Genomic DNA, 27,276 nt, shown 5'->3' on the forward strand with positions numbered 1-27,276 from the left:
TTTTCCATGTGTTTTTTAAACTTTCCACTGCGTATAAATGAATTGATTATTTACACCTATGCAATAGATTATGTCCTCAAACTGGATTTGAGTAATTAAAACTGTAAAGGTTTTCCAAATGGCATTCTTTTGCTTTGGTGAACTATTTCATTTGCTTTAATAAGCTTTATTCGGCTTCATTAAGTTTAACATTTGTAACGTTGTTGCCTTCCGTCCGTATTCGAATACTAATATTATTAATTCCGTTATGCTGTTATAAAATATATGTGGAATCAATTTATTATATTGTCTCTTCGTGTTTTAAAAATTCTGTTTTGAATTCATTACTTTTCCTTTCGTTTATATTTTCCAACAAGAACGATCATCGTTGACAGATCTCGCATATACCACAAACATTTTTTTATCCTTAAAAAGTCCCTCTAGACAGCATACTCAAAGAAGACAGGGAAATTAATTCCTTAAATAATTTCAAATTGCTTTCTGTTTGCGAAAAAATAACTGGCGTTACGATAAGAATAATTCGTTGTCTCTATCATACTCTGAGTGTACAGATAAAAAACTTTATAAATATGACTGCTTGGCTGTTTCCATTCATTGTAGATGTAACATCGTAGAGTGCGGTACATTATAGAGTACGGTTTTAAAAATAACTTCACTTCAAAGTATTTTTCAAAATGAGTTTCTTATCAGAAATCGCGTTCACTGTGTTAGTAATTACATCTTTAGTTTCGGGACAGCGGCAAGGTAAGAATTATAATAATATTTTTTTACTTTATAAACATACCCACTTTAAATTTTCAATTTGAATTCTGAATAATTGTTTTTTTTCTAGTTTTTCTTTTATATATTCAAACTGATTGATAATGCCTTTGAAAGGCAAAACATCTGTCACGCTGATTAATAATTACACAGAACATTTATAAATAAGCATTTTTTAAAATGAATTAAATAATACTATTGTTTATTGAGTAGATTAAATAAAAACTTTAAAATTAAAATAGAGTTCTGAAAATTAAACTTGATAACGATAAAAAGAATATAATGTGTTTTCTATTCTTCTGTGTTACATATAAATTGGAAACAAGTTATATACCTAACAACTATCCAATTTGTTGGCCATTAAAACTAAATTAGCTGGCATTGATTGTAATATACCCATTTTTACTGAAACCCGTGATTATTTAAGAGGTTTATTAATACATTTTTTACAAAAAATCAATTCGGCACAAATAATTACAACACTAAACAATAGATCTACTACATTTATTGAATACTAATTTTTCTTTCTAAAATCTGTCATTTCGACAAATTTAATGCTGTTTGTTAAATAAAAAGTCTTTAGTATTTTTTTTAATCAATACGTTTTAATTTAAAAAAAGTTTTTTTGTGTATATTTTTAACTCAATTTACTTCACAAATATTGTTCCGTAAATCCAATCTGGTAGGATTTATAATATTATGTAATAAGTATTGGATGATAGGTGACTGGAACTTTGTTATTTTGTGGAGTTGTCTGCAATGGTCACTTCCTAATTCAACAGTCAATTGTAAAATGTAAATCAATTTTTGTGTTAATTTTCCTACAATCACGCACACAGGATTTTATCTTGTTGCGGCCAAGTTTATAGAATCGAAATATGCGATGTATAATTATTGTTTAAAAATTTTAAATTCTCTGTAGGTATGAGTGAAAACCAATTTCAAAAAATTGGTTACTTAATTAGTGACCTCAATATATCGTTATTTTTTTAATACCGCACAATAGTCCCAACTGATAATCATCGTTTTTCAGTTTTCTTGAAAAATGTCGACATTTTGATTTTAGTTTATTAGGGAAAAAAACGAACACATATTTTATCAAAATAATGACATAATGTATTATTTGTATGTATTAACCATGTATGGTTGCATGAACCAATAAAGCTTCCGCATAAAATACAAAAAAAAACATAAATCCACGCGACATCAAAAATAAAATTTCGAATTAACGAATTCCCACGTAATTACGAATTTCTCGGCCGCCTCTTCAAATCTGGGTGGTATTTTAGGAGTAAATTCGTATTAATACCGTATTCGTATTCGTATTCTTTATTTTCGCGGCCGATTACCGTAGCGGCCGGTCCTTTAAATTCAGATATTCTCAATAAATTCGTAAAAATACGATATATTTCCGTATAAATCGAGAATGCAATTTCCGTCGCAGCCGACCCTTAAAATCCAGATATTTGATGTAAATTCGTAAAAATATGAAATATTTCCGCGTAAATCTAATTTTTTCGGCAGTTTTTCGTCGCAGCCGGCCTTTTAAGTTCAGATATTTGAAGTAAATTCGTAAAAATATGTCATATTTCGGCGTGCATCGGTGAAAAATATTAGCACGAATGAATTATTTTAATCCTATCAAGAAGCTGTCCGTTTCCTATTGTTTTTCCTTTGTGAGGTGCAATCTAATGACTTGTGATACACTTAAATATTTAACACACTTCTTTGTTCCTCGCGAGGCGTAGTCCGTTTCTGTACTGTTCCTGCCGCGAGGTGCAGTCCTTAATATTTGTGAGAGGAAGGTTTGTCATGATTTACTCATTAACTCTTATAATGTAGAGTGCTTGAGGCAGTACCAGTAGAGTCACCAGTTGAAGTAATTACATACCATTACACAATGCTTCTCTTTGTCTTCTTGGAAACTCTTCTATAAATGTATATTTTTGTGGTGCGCCACTGGTCTCTATACAAAATCCATGCATTGATATCTGCTAAATCCTAAATGTTACAAACTGTTGCCAGCGAGATTCTGCTTTCCCGATATATGTTTTCTCCCTCTGACCAACCAAATAAGATTACCTCTAATATGAATAACCAGGTCTCCTTTTTCTGTCACAAATTGACATATTAAATGACCGTCATCTTTTCTTAATTTTAATACATACAAATGTATTACCAAGAGAACCTCATCCGTGTGAAAATAATCTTTTAACAAAACACTAATTATCCAATAAATAAATTAGTACAGCGCCCTTGAGGTAATTTTTCACGAAAATGACGCTATATAAATTAGCCAAATATTAGAATATAAAGTGATAAATTATTTTGGGTCATTCTACCGAATGTATTAGAGCGTTTTTTCATGTTAATTATTTTTTGTATTATTAGATTAAGTGACTTTCTAAATAACTAACCAAAGTTTAAAAACTAAAGTTTAAGTTTTCATTTGCAAATCTTCAATTTTTTCCGAAATAATATATATTTTGTGGTTCGCTGGAGTCTTTTTTGTAATCAGTGATTTTTGAACCACAAAATATTGATTATTTTGGAAATTTTGAACTCAGTTATTTAGTAATGCCACAACTTAAAGCTACTTGTGCTAATAATATTTGAACGTGTTCTCTTAGACCAAGTCGGACCCCAATTGAAAACGAAAGACAATCAGATGGGTTTCAAAACAGAATGCTCCACGGACTCAGCCATATTCTGCGTAAAACGGACGCTGGAATACTACAGGAAAAGAAAAACAACAACTTACGCATGCTTTTTGGATCTTAGTAAGGCATTCGACAGAGTTTCCCACCCCCTACTATGGAAAAAACTAAAGGAAAGAGGGATACCATGGAAAGTGGTAAAAATTCTCGAATCATGGCATAGTCAACAGGAAAACCTTGTAAAGTGGAAAGACGGATTCTCAGAACCCTATTTCTTGAAAAGCGGGGTCAGACAGGGTGGATGTATGTCCCCAGTACTGTTCAACTTATACATGGACGAATTAACCCACAGATTAAACAATGCTGGAGTGGGCTGCCACATCGGAGGTCTATGTGTTCACAATATGAGCTACGCAGATGATATGGTTCTGATGGCACCGTCAATACGGGGATTAAGAATTCTCCTGAAAATCTGTGAGGAATTTGCTTACGAAACCAACATGATCTATAATGCGAAAAAAACAGCACTGTTGGTCATAAAACACGGGGAAGGCCCAAAAAACATTCCCCCAGTCTTTTTGAACGGTGAGATTCTGAAAACAGTAGAAACCACAAAATATCTAGGACATGTCATCAACAACAAGTTAACGGATGATGAAGATATTGACGGGCAGAGGCGTGTACTTAGTATAAAATGTATCATGCTCAGTAGAAGATTTCGGCTCTGTAGTCCACGAGTGAAAAGGACGCTCTTCTTAGCCTTTTGCACCACCCTGTACACATGCGAGCTCTGGGCTAATTTCAAGAAAAGAACAATGGAAAGGCTTCGGGTGCAATATAACAACGCTTACCGATTGATGTTCGGACTCCCCAGGCACTGCAGCGCCTCCTCAATGTTTACAGAAGGGCGAGTTCCAGGATTTACAGCTCTGTTAAGAACCAGGATTGCAGGACTGAGGGAAAAGATAAACCATTCCAGAAACACTATTATCATAGAATCCCGTCTGACTTCAGGATCGAGCATTGAAGACCATTGGAGAAAGATACTTGCTCCCACAATCTTAGATCCGATGGATTTCCGTGCTTCTCTGCTTTAACTTAATTTCATTTTCTATTTAATTTTTAATATTTTTTAATCTCTTTTTATTTATTTTACTTTATGTAAATATTATTTGTACTTATATCCTCTATGGGATGTGTGGGATTGCACTAACCTCCCCACATCCTGGAATAAAGAATTTATTATTATTATTATTAATAATACAGTTAATATTTAACATGAAAATCACTTTTTGACCTGCTCAGGGGAATGATTCTTTTATGAAAAACATTCGACCAATTTTCCAAATCAAAATTTTTCGATATACCAATTTTTCCAAAATAATTTTTTTCACAAAAAATAAAAAATTTCCAAGCTTCACATAATATCAAAAAAAAGATTTTCGATAATACAATTTTCCGAGATTTTTTTTCCGAAAAATAACAATTTCCCAACATGGAAAATTTGTACACATAATATCAAAAGATAAATATATTTAAAAGAATATCCCGAAATTAAATTTTCAGATTTTCCTACGAATAATTGATCTTTTAATTATTTTTTTTTCAAACTTCATACATAAATTATAATAATTCTTTTTAAAAAAATTTCCCCACCTTTTTACTGACAAATTTTTCCCGAGGAAATTTTTTCAGCAAAATAAAGGACCCAGAATCAAAAATTAAACAGAAAAAAAAGTATTCCAAGATTAAAAATTTCCAAACTTCGAATAACAAAATCAAAAAGAAAACTAAAAATAGCGTTTTCCAAAATTAAAAATAATAATTGTTCTGAAAAAACTAACTTATGAACCCAACATCATATATGTTTATTTTCCCGGTGACTTTGCTGCAAGTCATTTGAACAAGTCATCAAATTTCAATGTTTATTTTCAAGTTCTGTTATTATATCATTATTGTTACACAAAACCGAAATAATAACAGAACATTCAAAGAACTTGAAAAACGACTTTGAAATTTGATGAATCGTTTAAATTCCAAGAAACAACCCGTCCTAAGATTTGTACCAAAAACTTCAATGCCCTGACTTGAGTTGACAAGTCTGGCAAATTATGGTTATGGATTTTATTTCAAAATAAACAATTTTGGCGTAATTCTTTGATTTCTCAAGTCTTTTGGTAGTAAATTTCTTAGTTAATTGAAACTCATATGTTAGTATTTATCCGTCCAGTGGATTTAAAATGAACCAATTAACACGCATATATATTTCGTAGGCATTCACAAATGGTTTTTATTTGGTATCTATGTGATAAGTCACTTTTTGATGTTTGAAAAAAAAATTTACAAAATCATTTATGCTTCCTAGAAAATCGGAAAATTTTTCGGTAATTTAAAAAAAATGTTTTTATCTTTTTTCAATTTCAATTTTCCATGTTGTGAAATTTGTTATTTTTACAGAAAAAAATCCTGGAAAATTGTATAATCAAAAATTTTGTGAGGAAATCTTAATAAAAATGTTTATTTTTTGATATTATGTGAAGTTTTGAAATTTTACATGTTGAAATTTTTTACTTTTTGTGAAAAAATTCTTTCGGGAAAATTGGCAAATCGAAAAATTTTAATTTGGAAAATTGGTGGAAATTTTTCATAAAAGAATCATTCCCAGAGCAGGTCAAAAAGTGATTTACATTTTAAATATTTACTGTATTATCAGCAAAAGTATCTTTAAGTTGTAGCATTAGTCTGTGTAACTTACACATCGATGAAACTACAAACGATGCTAAGAGAATGCTCGCTTTTATTTTGAGAATGGGGGCAAAGTTTAAAAATGTGTTAACATTAAAACATCTATATTGCTCATTAGTACCAAGTAAATTAGAATATAATTCAACAGTATGGTCACTGTTCTACAAAGTTCATTCTCAAGACTTAGAAAAGGTACACAATAAATTCCTTCAGTACATCTATTTTAAAATGAATATTTCCATCGAATTTATAAATTATAATAACTTATGTACCGAAACCAAACTTCTCAAACTATCAGATAGAAGATTTTTAACTGGTATATTATTTTTATTCAAAATTATCAAATCTCTAATTGACAGCCTTGAATTATTGGAATTAATTTATATGAATGTACCTGCCAGAAAAAACTCAAAGCAAAGACAAGTAATGAAAAATGAAGACTCGTAAAGAAAGCTCAAATAAAAAGCTCATGTAGTGACTCCACATGCGATGTAGATTTACTGGTTTTTCTACAAGTTTCCGGGCACCGTGTACATTCATAAATATCATTATACCGACACACTTAATAATGTTATTACAGTAAAAAAAACATTTGTTTTATTCTGTATTTTTTAATCTTAATAGTTGAACCTGTGAAATTGACGGTTTCCGAAAATCTTGTATTAAGGTGAAATGCAACGTACGTTATAATATACGTATCCACAGATGGCGTTAATTTAATTATTGTATTTAAATTCACTCAAAACTCTTTCAAGAAATTCATTCAAATACAATATTGTATTTGTATGCCTCTCTTGAAAGAATTGAGAAAACAATTTATTCATATTGCGTATGTACGGGCGCAAACAAATAATTTGTTTTAATATTTAAAAGCATAACTTTCCAAAAGTGTTTTTTAATTATTTTATGAAAATACCCTTTTTGTTAGTATGTGCATTACATATTATTATTAATGTATTTTCAAAATTGGAACTGATTTGTCAAGAATTCAGACTATCCTATGATTTTTCACTGGTCTGCGCTAGTTCTGTACTATTTAGATTAATGCCTAACTAATTCATAGAATGCCTATAAGACAAGTTTGGTTTGACACTATATTGACTACAGAGATAGACAGATAGTTTATAATATGTTATTTTGCCGTGGACAGAATCTACATGTAAGTAAAAATGTTAATGTTTGTTCGAAATGTTAAATCACTGAAAGTGCTTTACCGATTGCTTTGAAATGTTAACAAAACGTTGCATTCGAATATGCGTGTTTTAATATATCTATATTATAAAGATGTCTCCTGTGACAGCTTTCTCTATCTGCACAGACAGGCTGAGCGACAGCAACGCGTGGCGGGGTACAGCGAGTAATCAAATAAAATTTGATACAAATGAGCATTATTTGCGCTCGAACCCTTCATTTAATATTCTTAGGAACTTGAGGAAAAGACAAATGGGATCCACCTCTGGTCTGGAGCCCCAAAATGCTAAAATAAACCTTGTCTTTGCGCAAAAAGGGCGGTTTCGTTTGACAGATTCTCCTATCTTAATAAACGGATTGCAATTGAGCACAGGCGTTAGGTGAGAATGCTATCCTTGTTCTACCGGTATTTCAATGGAAGATGCTCCGAATAACTAGTAGGGTGGATCGCCATTGTGTGGAATTTTTTTATTAAATAAATCAGTTTTCGCCGGGTGCGGAATAGATGCTCTAGGTACATACAATTAAGCATACAAAATATCAATTTAAAATTTTGATAACAAGTACTACTCCAAAGCAGTTGAATTATTTAAAATCTGGTAAAAAAATGTCCCTTTATAAAACAGTTTTGTGTCAATATTAATACTTTATTTTTTACTTTTACATTTTATAATGAATAAAAATTGCCGCGCCTTAAATAATAATATTAAAAAAATTTGATAATATTTTTTTTCCCGCGAAAATTTGACAAATTGCTGAGTCCACTTTCGCGCCTGGCTCGCGCACCGCGCATCTTTAGATCAACCGTCCACATCTCGTAGTACAGTTTCAAGTTTAATAGCGTTGATCTTCCAACTGACCAACAATACTTTGCTTCATCTACTTCTTCTTATGTAATAAATCCAACAGATAGTAGACTATTTGTTGTATCCAGAACATTGGATCGATACAGTATTTCTGATCTGCCATCGTCTGCGCTACATTGCAAGATATTGGATTAGTGACAACAGATAATCTAACAAACGTGATTGATCGTAATAAGATAGTGCTCGTACCAAAACTAGGACCAAGGATGGACGCAGAAAAGTTGTGATAGAAGAACATATCAGTCTTTTGAAAGAACCTGGCTCACAATACATTGGCCACATAGGCGCTAAGTTCGGTGATGCTAAAACAATAGCTCACAAATTGTTTGCATATTTTGTGGCAAAATCCATTGATTTAGCGTGTATCGTGTCTATCAGATGTGACGGAACAGCAGTTAATACTGGAACTAAGTATGGCATTATTCGACTTCTTGAAGGAAAGCTCCATCGTCCACTTCAGTGGTTGGTCTGTCAGTTACATGCTAACGAGTTAAGTTTGAGATACCTTTTCGGATACCTTGGTGGAACGACAACAGGTCCTAGAAGCTTTAACGGCCAACTAGGAAAGTTACTCAAGAACTGTGAACATCTTCCTGTGATAGAATTTCAAGCAATAAAATGCAACTTACCGGACATTACAAAATCCCGTGACGATCTTAGCACAGACCAGCTTTATTTATTGGAAATAAGCCGAGCAATCGCCGAAGGACAATGTAACGAAAACTTTGCGAAAAGAAACCCGGGTAAAATCTGTCATTCGCGTTGGTTACCAACAGCCAATACTATTCTTTGACTTTACATTTCAACCAAGAATCCGACAGAAAATATGGTGATATTGACTGAATTTGTGCTAAGAGTGTATGCTCCGATGTGGTTTAAAATAAAAACACAACCTTCGTGTGTTTAGAAACCTCCACGAAACCATAAAATTGTCTCGTTACCTTTCAGAGCATTTGAAAAAGGTGGTAGATTCTGAAATTCAACGCAATGGGTATTTTGGCCACAGCGAAAAATACTTATTAGTATTAAAATAGAAAATAAAACATTTTTTAACTTATTTCCACTTTTTTATTTTACCACTACCGGTTTCATCCTATTACTTATTAGTATGTTAAACGACGAACGAAGACAAATTAGAAGGTTGGCTCTGAGACGGATTCTAAGTATCCGAGAACGTACGTCAGGGTTCTCTCCAATAAGAGTATTTAAGCTACCTACTTTTAATTTCAACGCAGCAGACTATATTGACTTGATCTACTGGAAAAAACCATCAGAACCACCTCTTACAAAACTGATATCTAGCGACACAATATTTGATGCCATTGCAGACCACGAAATTATCGAATCCAACATTTTGTGTAAGTTCCGATTGATACCCTGTCACATGCAAGCCACAGAAAGATGCATCAAAGTGGTAACGTCATCATGCTCTGCTGTTTGCGGCCCTGAAAGACGTGAAGGGTGGATACAAAAAGAAGCTAGAATCTTGTCGTACAATGCCAGTATTCAATTCGAAGAAGGACTATAAAACACAATAACTCTTATGATTTTTGACTTTATTTTTTTAACATTGTTTGTGATTTTTTGTGTAGCAATGGTACTTTTATTGTTTCTTGATTAGTAGATAATATTATTAGTAAATGAAAAGTTATTTTTTTTAAATATTTTGTCTACTTTTATTGGGCAAAGATTAAACCCTTCTTTTTCTAGTTTCTTGCGGTTTTTTTAAATTTGAATTGACTTGGGGCAGTACTTGCACTCGAAATATCTTAATGCTGTCATAATGACTTTTAAAAGTATCCCCATAGAGCATCCATTCCACCCCGCTGCTAAGAAAAACAAAAATACACAAAATCGATCCACCCTAATAACTAGCGTTCCGACCTCGCTTCCAACATTTGTCATATGAAAACAGGTAGTTTTTACGACTCGTTGCTGAGTTTAACTGCTTAGCTGTGAATGATTTCCTACTACAAAGTTTTGTTCAAGACCCAGGTTCATTCATTCAAAGATGACATATTACCCCAGGGAAATTATTTTGTGAAATTGTCCTGTGTGGAGTTAATGTAAAAGAAAGAATTATTCGCAAAGAGATGGCCAAATAAAAAACCACCTGTAATCGTGAACTAATTATTAATGAGGGGTTATGTCCTCAACTACAAATCCAGAGGTCACGGGTTCTTCTCTTTTCTGTCACTTGTTCTCACTTGGTTCTGATATAATGTTGCAGGAGACCTGTGTGTCGTGGCTGAAACCGTTCAGCCTGGCGTCTGCACACATCTCTACAAGTGCCCCGTGGTTCTGGAAGCGGCCATTCAAGGAAAAGCAGCACAGGTGAGGTCACATGGATAGTCTTGTATAGTCCCTCTATGCTTGTCAACTTAATCCGTAAATAAAATTATCTATCAAAGTTATTATTATAGGTTTGGTATTCTTATGTAGATATTTTACAATCAAAAACACAACAGTAGGTACAAGGTCAAAATTAATGCTATGCATAAATCCTTGTCTTATAAACATTAGTAAAGGTACGGGTTCAATTCCCGTTGGCGGCATTTATTTTTACTCGGGAGATATTTTCAATTTGTATTGATATTTCAGGCGACTAATGATTGCTCAAAATTATTTGTTATCCTTTATGCTATGCATAAAATCTTCACAAAACCACAACACAGAACAATGAATATAGTAGCGAAACTATTGACAGTTATTAAAGATAAATATTTTTTAAAACTTACATTAGCAATAATCTCACAAGGAGTGATGAATAAAAATGAAAGAAAAACCTCACAAAACTCTGGAACAAAATTCCTTAAATTGGACTAACCAATAATGATAAATGTATAAAAGCATTCAATTATTGTAATTATTTGAGTAAAATCTTTATTAAAATTAAGACAAGAGAGAAAAACTGTAAAACTCTGGCTTTTATCAAGTTAACCGTTCTAATTGTTCGTCACATTACATCGTGCAAACTGGTAGAGCGTCCAAAAGCTGCTTACGAGAATACATCACCAATTATTGGGTGATGATAAAGGTGAACTGTCCAATGTTACGTCACACCTACTAGACAACAAACACTCGTTTGACAAAGACAGAGGCGAAAGTTCTCCATACCTGTAATAAAGGACAAATCATTACAAATATCCCGCCTAACTTTAAAGTGGACCCTAACTTTGTAATGAACAAACAATTAGAAGCTTATACCAAGTCTCAGCTCCTAACTCCAATGTAATACTATCACCTATATGCCAACTGGGACTTTAGACCCCTTACTAATAATGTGTTAATAAACTGTAATTGCAATAAAATCCAAATAGTATTTCCAAACTGTTTTTGAAAAGTGATGAAATACTCTATCTATTTTTTATGAGAAAAAAATTAAGTTATTACTAATAATTATATTATTTATGAATATAAAATTTGTAAATGCAAACATAAAATAAGTTTTAAAAATGGCTCACATTACGTTTTTTCTAACTAAAATTGCTGTTCACGAAATAAATTATAAAAACACGCATTTTATTAGAAAAAATAAAAATAAATTTACAGACGTTACTGTTACCTCAATTTTTTGTCATTCCATATAAAAAGTTAATGAATTTTAATTTTAAAAAAAAATAATTGCGTTCAGAACATTTCATACAGAGCGATATCCGTTAGAGCAGGTATGCTGTCAAGGCGTTTTCATTTTTGCAGTACAAATGTGAAAAATATACTTTTCAACGCATTTTTACACGTCAGAACTGTGGGTGGATTACACTTCATCCCAATGGCATAAGCTAAAAGTTGCTTACAATAGTGAATATCGCCAAGTATTCCGCCTACCGAGATACTGCAGCGCCACGGAAACGTTCCTGGAGGGACGAGTACACTCTTTCAGAGCGCTTCTCCGCCATCACATGGGAAGCTTATGGCGCAGACTACATCAATCAAGTAACAAAATCATCACTGCCATGGTTGCCTGGATGGAATCCCCTCTAATGGCCTTCTGGAGACGGGAAATGTCCAAATATCCTCCATAAATGGCTGCTTACACTCAGTTTTATGTTTATTATATAATAAAGGTGCACATTTTAATTCTTCTTTGACTAACTTCTATATTTGAATATAAAGCATGGTGTTTTCTCTTTCTAACACCGTTTAGATAATACTTGCTGACGTTGGGTTGCTCGGAGACTTTACTCTGGTTTATATATTTGCATTTATTATATGTATAAACCTTCCCGATGAAATTCTCTAAATGATAATGTAAACCATATCAAAATCCGTTGCGTAGTTTAGAAGAACAGATATATCTGGATAATAATAATAGTAATAATAATAATACTAATTAGTGAAAAAATAAGAAAATACACAGATTTAGGAAATGAAATAAAAAGAATTTGGCATTCTCAGACTATAAAAATATTACCATTCGTTATTTCGGCTACTGGCATTATACCTAGCTCTCTAATTAAAAATTTAGGCGTATTAGATCTATCAAAAAAATTATATATAAAGATGCAAAAGTCGGTCATTTTGAATACATGTAGGATAACAAAAGATTTTTTAAATATTTATGTTGAGGGATCAGTAGGATTTATAGGCCCTGTTAGAAGTTCTACCGAGCCGAACCCTCTGATATGAAAATATCTGGAGACGGTGAATTATTTTCCCATTTGAACTCTGGTGATTTGACGTGTTGTTCTTGTATTGTTTTGTATTTATTTTGCTTATATAATGCACTTACATAATGTTGATTGACTAGATGATCATTTGTGGAAAAGTGAGTGGAAGGGTTAAGTTTTTCCTTTGGGGAAGACTTAACCCGGACAACTAAATCGGAAGTTTAAAAAAAAATAAAAAATATTTATTAATATATTATTATTAATAGAAGGATTTATGCTTGCCATTCAGGATAGAGTCATTAATACTAAAAATTATAGAAAGCATATAATCAAAGATACAAATCAAATTGATGATTTATGTAGAAAATGTTTGGCTTTTCCGGAAACTATAGAACATATTATATCTGGATGTTCTATATTAGCACCGTCCGAGTATACATTTAGGCACAATCAAGTTTTAAAAATAATTCACCAAAATTTGGTAATTAAACATAACTTGATTGACTGCCGTAATATAGTACCATACTATGAATACGAACCAAATTCATTTTTAGAAAACGAATTTTATAAAATATATTATGATAAAACTATACTAACAGACCGAGCGATTAGTCATAATAGACCCGATATAGTTTTACATGACAAAATTAAAAAAATAACTTATATCATTGATGTCGCTATTCCAAATTCCTGTAACATTCAAAAATCTGTTAATGAAAAAATTAGAAAATACACAGATTTAGGAAACGAAATAAAAAGAATTTGGCATTCTCAGACTATAAAAATATTACCATTCGTTATTTCGGCTACTGGCATTATACCTATCTCTCTCATTAAAAATTTAGGCGTATTAGATCTATCAAAAAATTTATATATAAAGATGCAAAAGTCGGTCATTTTGAATACATGTAGGATAACGAAAGATTTTTTAAATATTTATGTTGAGGGATCAGTAGGATTTATAGGCCCTGTTAGAAGTACTACCGAGCCGAACCCTCTGATATGAAAATATCTGGAGACGGTGAATTTTTTTTTCCCATTTGATCTCTGGTGAGTTGACGTGTTGTTGTTCTTGTATTGTTTTGTATTTATTTTGCTTATATAATGCACTTACATAATGTTGATTGACTAGATGATCATTTGTGGAAAAGTGAGTGGAAGGGTTAAGTTTTTCCTTTGGGGAAGATTTAACCCGGACAACTAAATCGGAAGTTTAAAAAAAATATATAATATATTATTATAATATATATATATATATATATATATATATATATATATATAATATATTATTATAATAATATATTCCTAGACAGCGTATGAAATGGACGAACGATGTCAATATGTTCATTGATCGTTCATATTTTTATGTAACCAAACTAGAAACAGATATGTTGTTATATAGGAAAAAATTACATTCACTTTTCTCACAAAATTATCCGATTGCCCAAGTAAACGAACAAAGATTAGCAGACCAAAAGCGAGCAATTTTCAAAAATAATTTAATTCCTGTAGTCACATTAGAACAGATTAAAAGAGAAGTAGCAGATAGATTGCAAATGGGAAATAATTTAGAACAAATTAACACAAGTAATGTCATATCAGATACATTGAATGTAGATTGTTTGGATAATATTCTAGTCGAAATGTCCAATGATATTACAGTAGATTCAAATAACTTAGACGTTATTTATAATCTTAGGGAAATCAACATTGCAAATTTAAACTTTGTTGATGATAATGTAATAGAATTAGCTAACTTACTTCATAATAATATAAACAGATATATAGATGTAGAACCAACAGTTAGACCAAAATTACCAAAATTGCATACGTCAAAGAAATTATCTAAATTAATTTTTGAATTAAATAACATAATTTTACCAAAAATCATTTTTGACGAAATTAGTTTTTTAGATCTTCATACAATAGTATATGCTAGTGCTGTTACTGTTTGTAATAAGTTAGGAATCAAATTATCATCCTCTGATGATAGATCATATAGTTATAGTAAACCAGAATGGCAGATAAGATTAGAAAATGATGTAGTATTTTTAAGAAGTAACATAGCTAGAGTAATAGAATATAAAAATGGTAATAGAAGTAGGAAAATTTTGAGACATGTAGATGAAATAGGGAGAAAATTTGGCTATAACATAGATAGTCATAATAATGAAAATATAATCAATGATTTATTGGATTTATTAAAACAAAAATTAGGCGTAAAAGCTAGTAGATTAAAAAGATATAATTATACATATAATAAAAAAAATTATAACAGATTATTCCAGAAAAATGAAAAAATATTTTATTCCAAACTTGACGATAAACAAAATATTATTTCGAATAATAATATTCCGTTACCATCTGAATCAGATATGCGCGATTTTTTGACTAAAATTTGGAGTAAAGATATAAAACATAACGAATCAAGTCCCTGGATAGAAAATGAAGAACTCAATTTTTCACGCATTGAACAAATGAGTTTTTCTAATATATCGGTTGAATTGTTAACCGAAATTATTAAAAATACTCATAATTGGAAAGCCACGGGTTGCGATTGGATACATAATTTTTGGTACAAACGTCTAACTACTTTACATCCTCTTTTGGCAAAAAATCTTTCAAAATTTGTCAGTCAACCACAAAATTTTCCAAATTTTCTAACTAAAGGCATTAGTTATATGTTGGCCAAAAGCGAAAATATTAATAATCCCTCTCAGTACAGACCCATTACATGTTTACCGACAATATACAAAATTTTAACATCTTGCTTGACAGATTTAATATATACTCATTTAGATGAAAAAAATATTTTATCTGAACAACAAAAAGGTTGTCGCAGAAAACATATGGGATGTAAAGAACAATTAGTTATTGATTCTGTAATTCTAAAACAGATTCAAACTCGAAAACGTAATTTACATACTTGCTATATAGACTACCAAAAGGCTTTCGATAGTGTCCCGCACTCCTGGCTGATCAAAGTATTAAATATATATAAAATTAACCCCATTATTATTAGCTTTTTGGAAAATATTATGTCCTTTTGGAATACCAATTTACTTATCAATTTAAAAGGTAAGAAAATAGTAATACCGGGCATTTCAATTAAAAGAGGAATTTTTCAAGGAGACTCATTGAGTCCTCTTTGGTTTTGCTTAGCATTGAATCCTCTATCTAAAATGTTAATTAAAAGCAAGTTTGGAATAAAGATTAAGGGTAATACAAGGGAGAGTAGTACAATTTCGCATTTATTATATATGGATGACATAAAATTATTTTCGAATTCTGAACAAAATTTAGAGAAAATGATCGAGGTAGTTAAAAACTTTTCAGATGATATCAAAATGACTTTTGGTTTAGATAAATGTAGAACGATCCATATAGAGAAAGGCAAAATTGTAGATGGGGACGAGAGTATATTTAGAAATTTCCAAATTACTAGTATGAAAAGGGATGAGGTTTATAAATATTTAGGATACCCACAATCAAATAGATTAGACCATACTAGTATTAAAAATGATATTAGGATTAAATTTCAAACTAGGATCAGGAAAATTTTAAAATGCAATCTATCTGCTAAAAATTTAGTAAAAGCAATAAATACTTGGGCAATACCTCTATTAACGTACTCATTTGGCATAATTAAATGGTCTAATACAGATTTAGAAAACTTAGAAAGATTAATTAGAACTACGCTAACAAAGTTTAATTGCCATCATCCAAATTCAGCTATAGAACGAGTTAATTTACCTAGAAATTTAGGAGGTAGAGGTATAGTCAAAATAACTTCTTTGAAACATAATCAGGTAGAAATGCTAAGAACTTTTTTCGATAGGAAAGCTCATAGCTCAGAAATGCACAAAATAATTTGCAAGGCAGATAGAAATATTACACCTTTAAATTTATACGACGAGAATGCCAACATTTTTATAAATCCCAACCAGGAATTATTAGATTCCTGGACAAATAAAATTTTACACGCAAAACACTTCAATTATCTCAACCAAACGTATGTTGACAAATTTTCGTCAAACAAATGGTTGAGTATTGGAGAGTTGAGCGCAGAAATAGAAGGATTTATGCTTGCCATTCAGGATAGAGTCATTAATACTAAAAATTATAGAAAGCGTATAATCAAAGATACAAATCAAATTTATGATTTATGTAGAAAATGTTTGGCTTTTCCGGAAACTATAGAACATATTATATCGGGATGTTCTATATTAACACCGTCCGAGTATACATTTAGGCACAATCAAGTTTTAAAAATAATTCACCAAAATTTGGTAATTAAACATAACTTGATTGACTGCCGTAATATAGTACCATATTATGAATACGAACCAAATTCATTTTTAGAAAACGAGTTTTATAAAATATATTATGATAAAACTATACTAACAGACCGAGCGATTAGTCATAATAGACCCGATATAGTTTTACATGACAAAATTTAAAAAAAAAAATTATATCATTGATGTCGCTATACCAAATTCCTGTAATATTCAAAAATCTGTTAGCGAAAAAATAAGAAAATACACAGATTTAGGAAATGAAATAAAAAGAATTTGGCATTCTCAGACTATAAAAATATTACCATTCGTTATTTCGGCTACTGGCATTATACCTAGCTCTCTAATTAAAAATTTAGGCGTATTAGATCTATCAAAAAATTTATATATAAAGATGCAAAAGTCAGTCATTTTGAATACATGTAGGTTAACAAAAGATTTTTTAAATATTTATGTTGAGGGATCAGTAGGATTTATAGGCCCTGTTAGAAGTACTACCGAGCCGAACCCTCTGATATGAAAATATCTGGAGACGGTGAATTTTTTTTCCCATTTGATATCTGGTGAGTTGACGTGTTGTTGTTCTTGTATTGTTTTGTATTTATTTTACTTATATAATGCACTTACATAGTGTTGATTGACTAGCTGATCATTTGTGGAAAAGTGAGTGGAAGGGTTTAGTTTTTCCTATGGGGAAGATTTAACCCGGACAACAAAATCGGAAGCATAAAAAAAATTGAAAGTTTACACATTACAACTATACATACATTATTATGGTTTACATTGATTTGTAACTTTTATATTTAAGGTTATAAAATTAACAAAAATGAAGAACTATTTACACACATAATAATGTGAAGGTAAAAAGAAAATAAAAGTACAGTTGAGGATTCTCAAATACCACCTCACTAGGCTAGCCTGTGTTGAGGCAGAATTTTTCATGTTAGTTCCTAATACCTTAGAACATACCTATACTTGTAAAGATGTATTTGCTCAATAATATGGTGGCTTCAATAACTGCGAATTTGGGTGAATGCACCGGTGAAGGCCCTATTCTTATTTTTGATCCAAATTTTTACATTATCTTTGAAATTTTTTTGTGAATCACATTCTTTTATGCTGTCTGGAAGAATGTTGTAGAGTCTTGTCGCAAAGTATTTAAAGTTTCGGTGACCAAACGTAGTATGTGTTATCGGTATTTGTAGTAAGTTTTTGTTGTATAGCGACTTTATTTTAGCATAATAGAGATTTCTCACCTTGACAGTAAGGGAAATAAAAGAGACAAGACTGGAAGCCAGATGCCAAGCTAATACAACTACTAAAGTACAATGTGATTTGTTTTCAGATGTGCACCTCCCCGGAGAACAAGTTGATAGTGTGCTGTCCCTGGGTACCGGGGCAAGAGACGGGACTAGAAGCCAGATGCCAGACAAACACAACTAGCCCTGCAGAAGGTACCTCACTTTCATTTCATACACTTTATTCACCTTCACCTGTTGTGTTGTGTAACCCTGTGTGTCTGTTTGTTTGTAGGTGATAACTGCACGATGGTGGACACGGGGAGGGAGGGAGTGTGCAGTCGATTCGCCAACTGCCAGACAGCCAAGGAGGCCGCCAGTAAAGGCATTTTGCCACAGGTACTGTTCCCCCCTGTATCTTCCAGAATGCGACGTTTACATATTGCTCAATAAAATTTAGCCTTCAGGAGGCCCGTTCCCATAGTTCGTATTTTCAAAGTTAATGTAGCTTCCCACATTTGCAGATTCGACCCTACAATAAAACAATTCATTGGCCTGGTATTTTTATAAACATATTGCCTTGTTTGTATCATTTATGATTTAAGAATTAGTGACATTTTACTGCAAGCGGCGGCAGCTTTCAAATAGAGCTGTTCGCCTTCGATTTTATGATGACCCTAGTTAAACCATTATGCCTAAAAATATTTGCCAATACCTTTCCCACCCCTGTCCCATAGTAATAAAAACCCCAAATAAAGTTTCATCTCCCTCAAAATAATTCCTTTAAAATATTTCTATTGTTTAAATCACGTCTGTATCATTAAAAATAGTTGATTGCATTTTATTTTATGTTAAGAATGTTGTTTGCCAACGAGCGGGTGGAACATCTTTATTTTGGTAAAATGTCCTTCAGAATTTAGTTTAAATACAGATACCTCCCAGAAAAAGGACAGTATTAGAGTGTTGCTATAACTGGTAGGTACAGACGTACCTACGCAGGGGCGAGTGTTAGAGTATTCATATAACTGGTAGGTACAGACGTACCTACGCAGGAGACAGTATTAGAGTGTTGCTATAACTGGTAGGTACAGACGTACCTACGCAGGGGCGAGTGTTAGAGTATTCATATAACTGGTAGGTACAGACGTACCTACGCAGGAGACAGTATTGCAGTGTTGCTATGACGGGTAGGTACAGACGTACCTACGCAGTCAGTCGTGAGATAATTACTAGGTTTATGTAAACCTAGGGAAAACTGAAGAATAGAGGAAACTAGACCTTTATTTCTTTCAGTTTAAGTTTTAGCAGAGGAAAATAAGATCCTCTGCAATTATATTGTGAATTAATAAATTTATATGTCAAGAAGAAGTGTTTTCCTGCATTCCATCTGACGGCGTGTTCTCGTACCACGATAGCAGAAATATATGGTCCTTCGAGCCGGATCGGGAACAGCAGCATCATGGAAGCGGGACAGCACTCAAAGACGTCATCTGTCTGCGGCAGCAAGGCGGGAACCAGCAGCAGCTGGATGGAGGCTCAAATAAAAGCTTCAGCAACCAAGGTGCACATCACGAGACAAAAGGCCCGCCTACTTACGGAGATGGCTGAAGCAAAGGCTGCCGAAGCAAAGATGGCTGCAGCAATGTCAGTCTTGGAAGCAGAGGAGCAACATGCGGCGCTCGTTTTAGAAGCTGCATCAAGGACTTCGCAACGGACTCTCGAGGATAGAGTCAATGACTGGGTGGACCAGTCACATCACAGTTCATCATCAGAACTTGGAAATCACGATGAACAGCCTCTTCGAGATCAAATGGAGCAGCAACAGGAACTGCTCCATGATGGGCGGTCATCACTACAACCGCCCACAAGAACTGCACAGCAACAGCCCTTGGCAGGGCAGACTCTCCCGTCGCAAATGGAGTCTCGGGTAGAACAAGCTCATCCGCTGCAATTGGAACAGCGGTTGGAGCAGAACAAGGGTGGGCGGTACACATCACTCCCACCAAAAGGATCCTCAGAGCAGCAGCCCTTGGCAGGGCAGACTCTCCCATCGCAATTGGAGCCTCGGGCAGAGCAGACTCTTCCGCTGCACTTGGGACAGCGGTTGGAGCAGCAGCAGCAGGGCGGGCGGTACGAGCTACTCCCACCCAGAGGAACATCGCATCAGCAGCCCTCGGTAGGGCAATCTCTTCAGCTGCAGTCGACGCAGCCTCAGCAGCCAAGCAGTAGCTACTGGGAGCTGCCTACATCAGAGCAGCCATTCAACTTAGCAGAGCAACGCGACGGGCAACAGTGGCCAGAGTCGCAGGGCCGATTCCAGGGACCAACACCTGCTATAACTGAAGACCGTCTCGCGGAATCAATTGGTAAGGCAATGTCTTTATATAATACCAGGCCCAAAGTTAATGATCTTCCCACATTTAACGGCAATCCAATTGAATGGATTGCGTTCAAATCAATATACCATCATACCACAGACTTCTTAAAAGTATCTGACAGCGAAAATTTATATAGATTACAAAAAGCGTTAAAAGGAGAGGCGCGTGACGCGGTTTCTTCCCTTCTATTATCTCCTTGCAATGTCAAGGAAATAATAAATACGTTAGAAAATATTTTTGGCAACACGGATCACATCATACAAAAAACTATTGGTGAGATCCGAAATTTAAGTAAATTAGATGAGAATACCAGTTCAGACGCCATAATTCGATTTTCTTGTAAAGTAAAAAATTTAATTTCTATGTTAAAATCATTTAAAAATATCGGACATTTGCACAATCCAGATTTGTTGTCGACATTAATCGGTAAACTGCCTAGTACACTACGAACGTTGTGGCTTACAGACAAAGATAGGCGGAACACAACACAGCCAATACTCTGCTATTTATCACTTTGGCTGGAAGAAATCGTCATTAATTCACGTGACTCAGGAATAAGTTTTAATTCTAAAATCAGTAACGAAACTAAATTCGCTTCCAATAACCATTTCAAGCAGTATAGTAATAATTATCATCCACGGCAAGCTAATCAACATCAAAATAAACAAAATTTTAATAGGCCTTATGCATCCAAAAATAATCATTTCGAACGTTCGTACGATACGTCAAAAAAATTCCTTTATCACACCACTAATAATGGAAAACCACCGTGCTGTGTTTGCAAAGGAGAACACCAGATTTGGCAATGTGAGAAATTTAAAAATGTCCCAATAACGCAAAGATGGGAAATTGCTAAATATAATAATGTTTGTTATAAGTGCTTAGGGTACGGACATTCCCGTTTTAATTGTAAAGTAAATTTAAAATCACCAAACAAAAAATTTCATGATTTATTGGTTAATCACAATCGGGTGGAAACCGATGAAGTTGTCACAAACACGTGGGAAAGTAATCAAGTACTTTTAAAAATTATTCCGATTACGGTATACGGGCCACTCGGAAGCCGAGATATTCATGCGCTATTAGACGATGGGTCAACCGTCACATTGTTAGACCAAGAAGTAGCCAAACAAATCGGTTTGTCTGGACCAGTTAGTGACCTCTCATTGCATGGAGTCAATGAAATGAGCTCCAACAACGCGGATTCTATGTCAATAAATGTAAAAATAAAAGGTAAAAACGAAGTAGAATCGTACATAGCTAGTGCTCGAACCGTTCGGGATTTAAAGATACCAGCTCAAATGGCGCTATCTAATTCTTACATTGCGAGTAATAAACACTTAAAGAACGCTCCTCGCTTTGATAGGAATGTAAAACCCCAAATGTTAATTGGGCAAAACAACTGGGAATTAATTATTTCCAGAAAAATAGTTCAGGGAGATAAAAATAAAGTATCATTATCTTATACAAAGCTTGGTTGGGTCGCGCTCGGCCATATTTCAAATAAAACGGGAAATAGTGTGGAATTCAATTTTCATGTTCAGGAAAACGAAAATAGCGAATTGCATGAAATTATCAAAGAGAGTTTTAAGATAGACGAGATGGGAGTAGTGAGCCCGAAAATATGCAAAGATGATAAACGTGCATATTCCCTGTTAGAAAGTACCACAAAACGCGCTAGTCAGGGGTGTCATTGGGAGACGGGTTTGCTGTGGAAGGAAGAAGAAAGATATTTTCCTGATAGTCTTCAGGTTGCGGAAAATAGATTAAAAACTTTAGAAAAGAGAATGGACAAAGACCCTGAATTTGCGGAAGCCTACTGCAACAAAATACAACATTATTTAGATAAAAGATATGCAAAAAAATTCAATTTCAGTGGTAGGTATCCGGATAGCTCGGATAAATTTTATTTACCACATTTTGCTGTTTACAACCCAAATAAGCCAGGAAAGCTTAGGGTTGTATTTGATGCGGCGGCAAAATCAAAGGGAATTTCTTTGAATGATAGGCTTTTAACCGGGCCCGATCTATATAATTCTCTGCTAGGAATGCTTTTTAAATTTAGGCAAAATAAAATTGCATTCACCGCCGATATCCAAGAAATGTTTTTACAAATTAAAATTATTGATGAAGATACACCGTTTCAGTTGTTTTTATGGAGAGGAAAAGATCGTAAGGTAGCCCCGTCTGTATACGCTATAAATTCAATGATTTTTGGCGCAAAATCATCACCTTGTTCGGCGCAATTCGTAAAAAATAAAAACGCGGATCAATTTGTATCTCAGTTTCCCCAGGCCGTCGAAGCAATAAAAACAAAACATTACATGGACGACTATTTAGATAGTGTAAATTCAGTAGAAAGTGCGAAGAAATTAATACAAGATATTACATACATACATGCTCAAGGCGGGTTTAAAGGGGGAGGTGAATGCGAAATTACCTACTACAACTATTTAGTCATAAGATATACATTTTTACGGGATTTCTAGTTTTAATACATTACCTACTACACAATTTTTAGTCATAAGATTTACATTTTTTACGGAATTTCTAGTTTTAAGACATTACCTACTACACAATTTTTAGTCATAAGATTTACATATTTCACGGAATTTCGAGTTTTAAGAGTAGCATAAATATTTGTATTTTAGACATTTGATAAATTTAACCGGTAATTTTCGTAGACAAGCAGTAGGTACCTAATAAAGATAACAGTCGCATTCTTTGCCTATTTTGTGAAGTACCTTCACGGGAGGAGGTATGTATCTTCCAGAATGCGACGTTTACATATTGCTCAATAAAATTTAGCCTTCAGGAGGCCCGTTCCCATAGTTCGTATTTTCAAAGTTAATGTAGCTTCCCACATTTGCAGATTCGACCCTACAATAAAACAATTCATTGGCCTGGTATTTTTATAAACATATTGCCTTGTTTGTATCATTTATGATTTAAGAATTAGTGACATTTTACTGCAAGCGGCGGCAGCTTTCAAATAGAGCTGTTCGCCTTCGATTTTATGATGACCCTAGTTAAACCATTATGCCTAAAAATATTTGCCAATACCTTTCCCACCCCTGTCCCATAGTAATAAAAACCCCAAATAAAGTTTCATCTCCCTCAAAATAATTCCTTTAAAATATTTCTATTGTTTAAATCACGTCTGTATCATTAAAAATAGTTGTTTGCATTTTATTTTATGTTAAGAATGTTGTTTGCCAACGAGCGGGTGGAACATCTTTATTTTGGTAAAATGTCCTTCAGAATTTAGTTTAAATACAGATACCTCCCAGAAAAAGGACAGTATTAGAGTGTTGCTATAACTGGTAGGTACAGACGTACCTACGCAGGGGCGAGTGTTAGAGTATTCATATAACTGGTAGGTACAGACGTACCTACGCAGGAGACAGTATTAGAGTGTTGCTATAACTGGTAGGTACAGACGTACCTACGCAGGGGCGAGTGTTAGAGTATTCATATAACTGGTAGGTACAGACGTACCTACGCAGGAGACAGTATTGCAGTGTTGCTATGACGGGTAGGTACAGACGTACCTACGCAGTCAGTCGTGAGATAATTACTAGGTTTATGTAAACCTAGGGAAAACTGAAGAATAGAGGAAACTAGACCTTTATTTCTTTCAGTTTAAGTTTTAGCAGAGGAAAATAAGATCCTCTGCAATTATATTGTGAATTAATAAATTTATATGTCAAGAAGAAGTGTTTTCCTGCATTCCATCTGACGGCGTGTTCTCGTACCACGATAGCAGAAACACCCCCTTTAAGTGAATCAGACAATTACAAGTTTTTAAACTTACGGCAATTTGATTTCCTGCTATAATAAAAAATTAAACCACCAATGAACAAATTATTGTTAAAAAATTCTCTTTCTGGCCGTTTTTCCTAAAACACTTCCATAAAAACAAGGAGTGTCCGGAGACAACAACAAAAAAAATTTAATTTAAATATTGTTCCTTCAATAAACAATGGTATGATAACATATACCCAATGCAACAATTCTTAGGGTTGTAACGCTATTGATGTAGAAATCCGAAGCGATTCGGCGAGTTAGTCCCAAAGGACGGGAGATAAAACTGTCTAAAGAAAAAATATCCATCAGAAACATAGAAGTTAATTCAATAATTAATGCGAGTGGAGACTTATAATTCATAACATTATTAGTCACTGCAGCAAACCAAAATCGCTTAAATGCTGTTTTGCCTCAAATCCGAATTTGAGGGTTAAAAAAAAATATCCGAGCACCTGTTTCTTGATGCATTCCTCTCGGAGCGAGGACAGGTCCCGAGTTCGATTCTGGTACGTGAGATAATCTTTTATTTTCTGTGCCCTTTTCTCCCTCACATCTAAACAACAATATCACAAAGAAGATTAATTTTAAAAAGGTAATTTAATATAATAACAAAACTATTTTATTTTCAGACATGCGACGTAGAGGGCAACATTCAGATTATCTGCTGCCCTCTGGTGACAGCAGTTGAAGGTATAGTACCCAGAACTTAATCATCATTCATTATAAATCCAATAGGCGATGCGATGGCTCTTTGATTCCCTTGGCTCACTCATCAACACATTACCATCATTGCAAAAGGCAGCCAGTCTTCTGTATTTTTGATGACACATCTTACCGTAGACCAGAAAACATTAATCGGAATCTCGATTGCGGGTAGAATATTCATCGTCATGTTGTGTTGTATTGTTTAACCCTGGTGTATCTGTTTGTTTGAAGGGATGAATTGCACTATGAAGCACACGGAGACTGCGGGAGTGTGCAGACCATTCGCCAACTGCCAGACAGCGAAGGAGGCCGCCTTTGAAGGCATTTTTCCACAGGTACTTTTCCTCCCTTTATGTGTCTGACAATAACAACATATTTGACTTTGCGCCCCTAACATGACCTTCGTTTGCTACAGAAATGTGACTTGACTGATGACGAGTCGGAGTTGGTGTGCTGCGTGGAGGCTGCCTGTCTGCCGCTGCCGCAGAGACTTGTCTCTCAGCTACCGATTGGCTACAAGGCTGCAGAATGTGAGTTTTGTTAAACCTGACCAGAAATATTCTAAAACTATGTTGCATATCTGAAAATCTGTTAGTTTACAGTAGAGAATTATAAAATAAAATTCTCACAGTTTTGTCGTAAATACACCTAATACATAGTTTGAAATTTAACAATTAGTACTTATTGTATTTTCTCAAATTTCAAACTATGCAATAGGATGATTTACGACAAAACTGTGACATTTTTTGGTTTTTCAAAGTTTTCTTTTTATTTTATTTTATATTATAGAAACAAACACCTACATGATTTACAGAGATGAAACAATATACAGGAATAAGATATGTACATGTTGTGTACCTGTGATATGTTTCCTTGTAATGTCTGCTAAGTGGTTCTTTAAATTAATAGATTTTCAGACTAAATAATAGAGTTACTCTCAACTTTAAGTAGGGCACGTCAATTTATTATTTTGAGACCTCCTACTAAACCACACATCAGCAAAAATAATTTTATGTTTTTCCTTTAGCGCAAGTGTAAAACATAACATTCTTAATTTTTAAAATTTACTTGACTGAGGTAATGACACAAGAGGCACTATATTAATATACACATCTGCAAAATTTTTTGTTTCCTCTACAGATTGCATAGAGTTGTCGGAAACTTGGGGAGACCTGTGTCCTCTGCACACACCAGACTCCAACATAGAATATCACCTGACTCCCATGAGGACTGTCGCCGAGGCCCCGTACTCTGTAAGTTTCATAAATTAGTTAGCTTTATTTATTATATATTAATTAATTTCTTGAAATAACTAACTAGCCATCACTGCGTTTCCTGGCAGGAGTAGGCAGAGAGAATACACCGTTACAATACTCTGTCTCGCATACACTCCTTGCTTTATTCACATTCATAATTCATCTCACATACTCTTGCGTTATTCTGACTTTTGACCCGACCCGACTCAAGTAACTTCCAAGTCGTATGTTCTCCTTACACTACTTTCTCGGTTCATCCGCTCGACATGCCCAAACCGTCTAAGCGGCAAGATACCGAGTTAATAAAGAAATAATATGAAATTCCCTTGATAGAAAAAAATGCTCCAGTAATATTATTTAACATCCTGTAGGCATGAAAAAATTTGTGTTATTTCACAATGTATTCATTTAAAATAGTTTAAAATATACAGATATAGTTTATTTGCGGCACATTACAGAGTGAAAGATACTCTCAGTATCGCCCTGGTGTAAGACCAACATTCATAATTGAAACGCTGCTTGAAATGGCTTTAGCCGCGTTTGGTGACGATCTCCTCATTTTTAACACGGTCATACGTGATTATATCTGGATAGGCAGGTACTTTTCTCTCCCGCATCTCGGTCCCCTTCCCACTACCTTAAACCTCACAACACACCGCCATTTGGGATGCCATAGTGTCACTGGTTCCAGATGGTTGGTTGGGATGCCATAGTGTCACTGGTTCCAGATGGTTGGTTGGGATGCCATAGTGTCACTGGTTCCAGATGG

The 27,276-nt window shown here is 33.8% G+C and overlaps 1 protein-coding gene across 1 annotated transcript in view; it reads left to right on the top strand.

The window, feature by feature from the left end:
- Positions 1-608: 608 nt before the first annotated feature.
- Positions 609-27,276, top strand: part of LOC149414226 (serine protease snk-like) — a 49,849-nt gene continuing 23,181 nt past the window's right edge. Inside the window, exons 1-8 of the mRNA XM_089644351.1 lie at positions 609-744; positions 10,449-10,552; positions 18,469-18,577; positions 18,657-18,760; positions 25,176-25,236; positions 25,483-25,586; positions 25,667-25,781; positions 26,392-26,504. Of these exons, the coding sequence (XP_089500477.1) occupies positions 675-744; positions 10,449-10,552; positions 18,469-18,577; positions 18,657-18,760; positions 25,176-25,236; positions 25,483-25,586; positions 25,667-25,781; positions 26,392-26,504 (780 nt within the window). The 5' untranslated portion in view covers positions 609-674. The remainder of the gene's footprint in view (positions 745-10,448; positions 10,553-18,468; positions 18,578-18,656; positions 18,761-25,175; positions 25,237-25,482; positions 25,587-25,666; positions 25,782-26,391; positions 26,505-27,276) is intronic.

This window comes from Hesperophylax consimilis, chromosome 20, assembly GCF_061612785.1.
Source record: "Hesperophylax consimilis isolate HC1 chromosome 20, BYU_Hcon_1.0, whole genome shotgun sequence".
In the NCBI taxonomy this organism is placed as follows: domain Eukaryota; kingdom Metazoa; phylum Arthropoda; class Insecta; order Trichoptera; family Limnephilidae; genus Hesperophylax; species Hesperophylax consimilis.